General features: G+C 37.3%; 1 protein-coding gene across 1 annotated transcript; it reads right to left on the minus strand.

The window, feature by feature from the left end:
* Nucleotides 1-1,165: 1,165 nt before the first annotated feature.
* LOC103719545 (putative disease resistance protein RGA3) lies at nucleotides 1,166-9,470 on the minus strand. Its single transcript, XM_089927861.1, has 2 exons — nucleotides 6,634-9,470; nucleotides 1,166-2,814 (listed from the first exon to the last, which is right to left on the minus strand). Exons 1-2 carry the CDS (start codon nucleotides 8,743-8,745, stop codon nucleotides 1,834-1,836), a joined length of 3,093 nt encoding a protein of 1,030 aa, XP_089783987.1. The 5' UTR covers nucleotides 8,746-9,470; the 3' UTR covers nucleotides 1,166-1,833.
* Nucleotides 9,471-10,443: the final 973 nt, after the last annotated feature.

Below are 10,443 nucleotides of genomic sequence, written 5' to 3' on the forward strand. Positions count from 1 at the left end.
ATCAAATAGGTCCAATGATGGTCGTACGTTGAAATGTTGTGCATTTATACTATATAAAATTCTATAATGGCAAATATACCCTTGATTTTTATATTATTTATGAAGCAAATTTCAGAATGGCAAGTGGGTTGAGCCGGATCAAATATGGATCAAATACGAGTGAGACTAGAAATAATTTAATACGAAACCAACCTATTTGTAGGATCAGCCAAAAATCCATAACAGAATCCACTTATTTATTAAATAGGTAACATCGCAGCTTTCCTAATCCATTTAATAAATAGATCGGTTAAATGTATTTTAGATGAATTGTAAATATATCATGTTATAATTGTACTGGCCGAGGAAACTATTAAACAGATCGACAGTTAAATGGTCCCGAACCCTAAATCTAAAACTAGCTTATTTAATAAATGGGTCATATTAGACAAACCCGTTTACAATCCAAATTTGTAGCCGATATATGTGTATTTGGTAAAAACATCTAACGTAAGAAAAATCTCTACTTCGCACAAGCGCCAATTTAGAGCTTTTTTCTAAAAGTACTTTTTGAAGCTCATTAAAACGCTATTTGTATGACCAAAATATTTCTAAAATTTGTAGTTATTACATTATTCAATATAATATTTAGATTTAAATATAATATGTAAATTAAATATTAACAATATTTTGAACTATATTATATTAACATGAAAATAGTATTGCAATATAATACTATTGTAATATTATGATAAAATAATAATACCACATTCATATATAATAATTATATTGTATAATGTAATAATATATTAATATATAATAATAATTATATGAAAATATTGTATTATTATTATTAACTAATATTATATTGTATTGTATTATACTATACTAATATTATGATAATACTACGTTACTATTATTATTATATTATATATCAATTATTATTATTATTTTAATATATATTTTTTAATTTTGATTGTCAAATAGATGTTAAAGTTCTACAATATTTTAAAAATATAGTTAAGTTTTTGTTAAAAACTCTATTACCAAAAGCTCTAACACCAATAATAATTTCAAACAGGGCCTAAATACTTGAGCTCGCCGTAATTGTGCACAATGCCAGATTCTTTGCAGGTCTATTTCGAGACTCTAATTGTGCATCGCTTCCTACGATCAAAGGACAGACACCATTTTCAGCCAAAAAAAAAGGACAAACACCCCAGGCGAGCTTTTGGACATAGATTAGTCCCTCTGGTTTCCCAATCGCAAGCTGTCAAGCATATTAGGCCTAGCACTACATGAAATTAAAAAAATATTCTGTTCTTACGCTATCTAGGAGATGATTTGGCTGTTTGAAGCTTTTTCAGATCTGGCCAAAATATCAGAAGTAACGTAAAAGAAGTACCGAGATCAAACAGTAGCAGTTCTGGAAGTTTATATCTAAGATTGATCGAGAAGCATCCTCTCAAACAAACAAAAAATGAAAAATGAAAAAAGATTGATACAGAAGGAAAAATAAATAGAAAAGATGGAGAGGGTGAGTGAAATCATGATTTATTGCATATGAATTCTTAAGGATACATTCAGGATAATGATATAATACCATCGAAACACTGAGAAACAGAAATTACAGAGTAGATATCCAAATCCAATACAAAATTAACATGAGGAAAAAAAAGCTAAAAATACTGAGCACGTCCATCCCAACTGCTAAATCCGCACGAAATTGTCTCTGGGAATAGAGAAAATTAATATACATGAGATTAACGGCATTTATATATGGCAGCTGGTCGAATGGTGATAAACAAATTAACGAGGGAAATGTGAACATGATGGAAGTAGAAATCACCTTGCTCAAGGGAAGTCACTTGGAAACTCTTGTGGTTGCACGTTGGTTTGAAAGGTGGAAGGGGATCTTTTGGTATACCGTATCCATGAGGGACCATCTATGTCTTCGATCCAGACCTCAGGGATCCACTGAATGATGGGCCAATTTGGTGTATCCTTAAGGAAGCTCTCAAACAGTGGTGAGCTGCATTTCAGTCTAAATTTTCTAAGATTCTGCACTGCAGTCGGAGCATTTTGATGCTGCCCGAGTAGGTTCAATAACCACTGTGGGAGGCACTCCAGCAATGGTATCTCTAATGTCCCCTGTACTGCAGAAGGATGTGCCAGGCCCAGGAATTGTAACTTATCAAGATTCTCCACGTGCTGTAACCTCGGACAATTCAGTATTTGCAAAGATTTCAGGGAGGAAAAGTTGGATACTCTTTCCAACCTTAGGTTTCTCTCGATGTGGAGCATATCAGTTAAGGAGGGGAGGTTCTTGATTTCTCTCAGGTTGTGGGTGCCCACAATTTGCAAGCGCTGCAAGTTGGTGGCATGCCCCAGACCTTTCGGAAGAGCTATTAGCTCGGGACAGTCCTTTAGATGCAGGAACTTGAGATGCGGCAGCAACTTAGAGGCTCCTCTTATTTCCTCGCCAACCTCTTCCACCACGCCCAATGACCATTCTTTCCAGTTGCGCATGTGTAAGAGTTGCAGGTCTTCAAGCTTAGGAAATGCAGTTATTGCTGAGGAACGGCGACCAAGAAGCTCGGGTCCGATCGTTATGATTGCGTCTGCTCCTGAAATCCGAAGGAATTTTAGCTGGGGCAATAGGCCTATCGGAGGAAGTTTTGGACATGATTTGCAATCAACAAGGTGCAAGAATGCCAGGTGAGGAAAGGAGGCACCCAATGACGACGACATCAACCAGCCGGAAAACCCACTACCAAAGAAGTTGTAGAACCGAAGCTCTTCTAGGCTGGATGGAGGAGAGAGGTCGTTGCATATCTTGTTCGCAAGATATTACTAATTAAACTTTTATACTCAAGATCCATTAAAATACTATTTTCAATCGATAATATAGCTAATACATTTAATCTTTCTTGTGACATAGTTGATCGCAAATAAGATTTTATCAACTTTAATTTTGAAAAACTTCTTTCAGCAGAAGCAACTGTTACAGGTATTGTTAATAATATCCTATATGCAATGCATGCATTTGGAAAAGAATCTGTTTTTTTTATAAAACTTAAAATATCAATAGGGGTACTAGTTTCTGTTTGTAAAAATTCTTTTAAAATTTTTAACTCTGAAAATAGATCAATACCATCAATATCAGAATATTCACCATGCTTTAAAAAGTTTTCAAGATTAAGACAACACTTTTTCAAATCATCTTCATTCAAAAATTTTAACTTTCTAAAATTAAACAAAAAACCAAAAACATTTTCATATACGGTAAATTGTTCAAACCTATTTTGAATTGAAAAAATAGCTTGATCTACTATATATAAAAAGTAATCAATTCTAAAAGATTCTTCAGCTGATCTTGTTATCTCATCATCATTATTTTCATCAAAATATTTTTTTCTACAGATCACACGTTTTTCACGAAATATAGGTTCTATTTCCATTTCATTTGCAATTTCTTTAGATGAATTCAAAGCATTCATGAATCCATTTTCCCTATAACTTTTCAAATAAGAAAGAAGACCTTTTAATTGATCTATAGCAACATGAATATGCATGTCTTCAGATTGTAAAATCTTACTAACTGAGTTAACAGCAAACAATATATCGTACCAAATATTCATGCCTAATAAAAATTCAAAATTTTCAATCTCATATGTAGCTAAACATGTGGCTCCACTCTTTATTTTAGGATCTTTACTAGTTTCCGCTAATTGAACTAAAGCATCTCTTATTTTAGGAGCTTGGTTTTTAATTGCTTTGACACTTTCAATACGACTTTTCCAACGTGTTTGTGACAAGGGTTTAAGAGTTAATGTGGATATATTATCTTGTAAAATTTTCCATCATTTTGTAGAAGAAGAAAATAAGGTATAAATTCGTTGTATCACTCCAAAAAAAGATATAGCTTTAGGACACGAGTTAGCAGTATCACATAATACTAAATTCAAGTTATGACATCCACATGGTGTGTAAAATGCTCTAGGATTTATATCTAATAATCTTCTTTGTACACCTTGATGTTTTTCTTTCATATTAGATCCATTGTCGTACCCTTGTTCTCTTATATCATTAACCTCAAGTTTATGTTTTTATATTATATTTATAAGTTCATTAAAAAGGCCCTTTCCAGAGGTATCATCTATTTCTAAAAATTCTAAAAAATATTCTTCTACTTTTACTGAACTTGTTGAAGTATCTACACATCTTAAAACTAGGGTCATTTGTTCCTGATGGCTTGCATCAGGAGTGCAATCAAGTATTACAGAAAAATATTTTGCTTCTTTAATCTTTTTAAGTATTATAGCTTTAATTTCAGATGCTAACATTTGAATCAATTCATTTTGAATATTATGACCTAAATAATGATTGTAAATTTCACCATGTTGAATGCGTCGAATATGTTCTTGCATTATTAGATCAAATTCTGCAATTGTTTCAATAAAACTTAGAAAATTTCCGTTATTGCTTTGATAGATCTTTTCATTCTTTCCTCGAAATGCTAAATTATTTTTTGCAAGATTTTTTACGATAGCAATAATTCTAAATAGAACTTTTTTCTAATGATCCTTCTCTTGGTTTATTTGTTCTTGGAGATTTTTATCAATTGTATTATTTTTTAACAATCTCACTTCTAACTCAATCCACCTATTCATGCTAATGATATGTTCATTAGTTGTTTCATGACTTTTAAGCTTGATACCTAGATTTTTCCAATCCCTACTTCCTTCATTGACTAATTGACTCGTGCTAGACTTTGAATCAAATAATTTACAGCAAAAACAATATACTCTATCCAAATCTTTCGAATACACTAACCATTTTCTATCATGTTTTTCACCATTAGGTAACTTACGAATATAATATATCGTAGAAAAGTGTCTATTGTTTTCATCTTTAGAAAAATAAAAATCATAATCCCTAATTGGACCTCTTTCCACTATTAGATCTCTAAATTTTGTATCAATTATTTTCCATTGACCAGGATCATATAAATTTGTAGGAATAGAACTAGTTTCACAATCTTTTTCCTTGTTTATCCTATCTCCATCTGATTCTCCATTGTGTTCTTCACTAGATATTGTTTCACTGGCAATCTCATTTTTTAACTCTATTTCGGGTGCCTGTTCTATTGCTAATTCTTGAGTTGAATTTGATGTAGTGTTATGTTTGTTTGTAACAACAAATCTATCTAGAGCTCCTTTTTGAGATTGAATGAGTTTATCGATTTTTTTTTTTTTGAGTTTTTCATACCCACAGTCATATTTTCTATTAGACTTTTTAATCTATAAATAATATTATCAAACTAAGCAATTAAAAAACCACCACAAACAAATCAAAATATAAAAATGTTAAAAATGATAAAACTTAATTGTGTCAAGAAAAATAAACTCGGGTCCCGATAAGTAGTGTCGAACTTAATTGTGTCGAGAAGAGGTGGAATAGTTCCGAACTCCACGGCGAGAAGAGGCCGAATAGTGCCGAACCGCTGAAGTAGTGAAGTCACAACCAATCTACAATTGAACCAAAAAATAACAAATTCTAAAATAATTACTTAACTAAATAAAAATTAATTAAATCAAAAAATAATTAATAAACTAAGTAACTACAGACTACAGTTACTTACTCACCTCAGTGGGATTTGGGAATCGGGATCAGTGGACTGTGGACAGTGGGAACAGCCGAACAGGGTTACAGGCTTACAGCCGAACAGAGGACTGAGGGAGTGAGGGGAGGAGGTCGGGAGTCGGGACTCGAGTCTCGGGAGGTGGCCCGGTGGGACCGTGGGACTGGGAGCCTGGGAGGAGGTCGGGTCCGTCGGGACTTGGGAACCGGGAACCCCGAGGAGGCCGCCGGCCGGAGCGGCGGAGGAGCTGAGGAGAGGACAGGGTCACCGCCGGCGCCGGTCACGGCCTCACGGGAGGCCGAGGACGGCGAATCGGCGACGTCGGCGAGAAGAGGATGGGAGGCCTCACCGCCTCGGCCCTCGGTCGCCGCGGAGTCGGATGTCGGAGGAGCCGAGGACGGCGACTCGGAGTCGACAAGGACGCTGGATGCCGAGGAGAGGACGAAAGTCACGGGACTCTGCACGGACGCACAGTGGACCGGAGCTCGGAGCTTGGAGTCGGAGGCCGGAGCTTGGAGCCGAGGACGGCGACGTCGGCGAGGAGAGCTAAAGAGGGTTTTGCGCTCGCCGCTCTGCAACTTTGCAAGCCGAATAGCCGATCTGCCGAGTGCCGAGTGCCGAGAACTGGAGAAGGTTCCGGCATTAAAAAGGCAGAGAAGGGGCCCAAGGGGGGAGAGTCGGACTGTCGGAGAGAAGGGGGAGCCGGGGAGGAAAAAGCCGTTGCGTTGCCCGTTGCTTGTCGACGACTCGACCGCTCGACTACGCCATCGCCCTCGCCCGTCGCCCGTCGCCGCAGTCAGCCTCAGCCTTTCACCGTTTTACGTCGCGTCGCCGCCGCCCAAACCCGCTGCCCACTCCCTCCATAGCCCATAGCCAGATAGCCTGATAGCCCTGAGCCCCTGCTGCCCTTGCCCCCGAAATTAAAAAAAAAAAAAAAGGCTGGGTGGGGGCCTTCCCTGGGCCGGGGGCCTTAGGCGACCGCCTCGGTCGCCTAAGGCTCGAGCCGGCACTGCTCGTGACCTCTCTAACCTATCTATCTGCAGCACTCTCAGTTGGGACAGATACTGTAGCTCCTCCAAGTCGCACCCCTGGTCTTGCTCCCCTCCATCATCACCGACCACAAATCCTCGAAGATAGTTGAGATCTCCCAGTTTGCCTATTCCTCTTGGAAGATGGCTCAACGGAGTTCGATCGAGGCGAAGGCATCTTAGTTTGCACAAACTTGTGATGGCCTTGGGAAGCATGTGCAAGGATTTACAGCCCAAGAGACTCAAGGTATGCAGATTTTGAAGGCGTCTTATAGACTCTGGTAAATTTTTGACATTCGTTTGATTAAGATTCAAGTACCTTAGATGTAACAGGTTTCCCACCAAGTCTGGAAGGCTCTCCAGTTTCGTACCGGTCAAGTCTAAAACTCGTAGCTGCCCGAGTCTTCCGAGTTCATGCTCAACTATCTTTGTCCTGGGACTGTTCCAGATAATTAGAGTCCTCAAGCATTTCTGCTTTTTCACTGCATCAGGGATTTCTAGCCTCTCTCCCACATTTGAAATTGACAAGCGACGAAGCTTGGTTAAGGGGTTTGTGGTGCACGTTTTTCCATCACCAACAAAAGTGCTCTCATCTCCTATCAAAAATAGAGCAAGAGAACGTAGCAGATCGTGCATTGTGCAAACATTCTGATCTACGCGTCTAGAATCTGGTTGTAAAAGATTTCTGCAAATCAACTCTTTATAGTAATCTTGGGCTAAATCTTCTAACAATACATCTTGTGATTTTACAAAACCTTCAGCCAACCAGTACCGAACAAGATCATCATGAGACATGGGAAAGTCCTCAGGATATAACGAGCAAAAAAGGAAACATTGTTTAAGATTAGATGATAAATCTTTATAGCTTAAAAATAAGGCTCCAGGGAGTTCTGTCTGAAGTTGGCTCATATACCATGCATCACTTCTGAGAACGTTATTCCATGCTATGCTGCTTCTCTCCTTCGACCTTAAAACTCCTGCAATGGTCTTGATTGCAAGAGGAAGACCATCACATTTGTCAACAATGTTCGTCCCAATTTCTTTTAATATAATGATCTCTTCCTTCTCGTCATCTCTAAAGACTTTCTTGCAGAACAATGCCCAACCTTCATCACTACCCATTTTGTCAACATGGTGGACAAGTGCGCTCATATTGTTAGCCACATTCATGTCTTGAGTGGTGATCACAATCCTACCACTAGCCATTGCACTTTTCAAAGGATATCTGAGCAGATCCTCCCATACTTTTGCTTCCCATATATCATCTAATACAATAACGAACTTTCTTGAAAGGACAGAGGAAAGGTAGGGTATGAGTTCTGCCTTCGTCTCAGCCTGCCCATAATTTCCACCTGCGCTTCTAATTATCTCTTTCAGCAAATTTGTCTCTGAAAAATTATTGGAAACACACACCCATACTCGTATAGGAAAATTTTCTTTTATTCTTTCATCTTGGTATATATTAGAAGCAAGAGTAGTTTTGCCAATTCCACCCATCCCCACAATCCCCAAAATCCAGAGTTTTTGTTTATCTTCTTTGACTAATGACTCCACAAGACTCTGGGTAGCCTCTTCAATTTGTGTCCCTACGATATCAGAACTGTCCTCAATGGGAAAAGTCCGACGAGGATTCACTCCGCTCTCTTGGACATCTTGGTTAGAGTTTTCTAGTTTAGGCAATACTGATCCATCCTCTGCAATCTCTTTCAGCCTCTTATTAAGATCTCTAATTTTGTCACCAATTTCATAGCGGAACTTCATACAACTAAAGAAAGAAAATATAGGAAAGGGATGGCATACCAAAGAAACGGACTGATGGCTTTCCAATAATTTGCTGCCTTCGACGATACAAAGGTCGATGATATCATCCGCATCATACATGATATCTTTCAACTCCCTCACCCAATTGCCGACGTTTGGGTCTTCACGCCTCTTCCGCTCTGCATGTTCAAGAAAACCTCCGATCCTTTCCAGTCTTCTCTGAAGCTTCTGGAGCCCATCCTTCACGTTGAGAATGATTGACACCTCACCCTCTACAAAATCTGCGAGTTTGTTTGTGTATCTTTTCATGAAAGCGTCTAAGATCATTGCCATCTTTTGAGAACGGAAGCTCTTGATGCCCTAAGAGATTTGGAAAGTGTGAGGCACCGTGGATCCTTACAAGCCTATGTATGAAGATTCAGAGACCCTGTCTTTCATCGTAACATGAGCAAGGTCAACGGAATCGCCGCAGAAAACAGAAAAGGAAGAGGACTTAAAAGGCCAACTTGTATTGTATCAAAAAAAAGGACAACTTGTTGATTAATAAATACTTCTTCCACCATTACTTTTTAAAAAAAGAAGAGTTATAGCACCAGATTTCCCTAGTCGGTTGTATTGGTTTTATTTAATCCGCTGTTATCATCAACCATTTTGTATTATAATGGCTAATAACAGCTATCATGACATCCATTATTTCATAACCAGTAATTTAACTCATAATTCAAGTAGGCTGTAGGCAAATATTAGTCCTTATTTCTGTTATAATAGAAAATAATATTTTCTTTGTAAATAAATAAATACTAAATTAATTACAGTAGCGAAATATTTTACAGAGAAGTCTCTAAGGGAAAACCTCACAAGGAGAAGAACAGCCCTAAACTGACTGTTGCTAGATCTTTTGTTGGAACATATTCTCCTTAGCTCATCGTGCTAGGTACCGTACATAAAGTAAGTTTGTTCCATTTGAATGAGTCGCTCCATAAGATAATTAATGACTGGATATTCATGATTGGAGAACGGTTCAAATCTCAACTTAAATAAAGCTAGTGGAGAGAAGCAGGCAACGATGTAAACCGGCCACCAACCATGAAGCTAATATAACTTACAGCAGTAGTTTATAATTTTCTTGAATCATTAAGTTTATTATTTTGGTGGAAGGTTAGAGAAGGAGATAAGGAACAATAATGTTGCATCTTTGCTCATCTTCAAGTCAGATTACTACAAAATTTGATGTATGTAACCTTTCCTGAGGAGTGACATATTGATTCAATATGTACAATGCATCAATAATAGAGTTATTAGCTTGCACTCGGTTAGCAGCTACTAATATGGAAAATTTATCCAATGAGCTGTTAGCTATCACGTCCCAAACCCATCATTAGACTTGATACATGACAAGGCCGTACGTTCTATCAAACGTAACTCTATTAGATATGCAAGACCTACCGGATGAATAAAATTACTCAAAGTCATCATTTCCAAAATAAATAATTATGATATTATTGAATAATTAGAACAATCAAAATACTTTTTTTTTGTTCGGAAGTATCAAAGATATTTATTTTTTCTTCCACTACTCTCTAGCAAACCCCAAATCTCATCCCTAAGTATCATACGACTTTGAAAAAAAGATAAGAAATAGCATAAGCTAACGGCTCAGTAAGAATATCCAGATATACACCTCCACAAATAATTAAAGATATACAGTAATAATAATCAAAAACAAAATAGTTACAATTATCATGAAATCATATACCAACAATCCACCACAATTCAAATAAGCTGGAAAATATCTATATGCATCATATATCAAAATTACCGTTCTATGATATTTCATGTAACATCAAATTAACCATTTTATTCAACAATGATTTTAAATAACTTATTTATCATTTTTTAATCAGCACGATCTCAATCCAATAATGGTTATCTTTCAACTTTGGGCTAACCTCCGGATCCAGATTGAGGCAATTAATATTGTTACATTTTCCGCCGTGACAACGCAATCGATAATGCTACATTTCTAGCTTG

Source organism: Phoenix dactylifera, chromosome 2 (assembly GCF_051530095.1).
Source record: "Phoenix dactylifera cultivar Ajwa chromosome 2, Ajwa_hap1_PhDact_Kaust_v1.1, whole genome shotgun sequence".
NCBI lineage: Eukaryota > Viridiplantae > Streptophyta > Magnoliopsida > Arecales > Arecaceae > Phoenix > Phoenix dactylifera.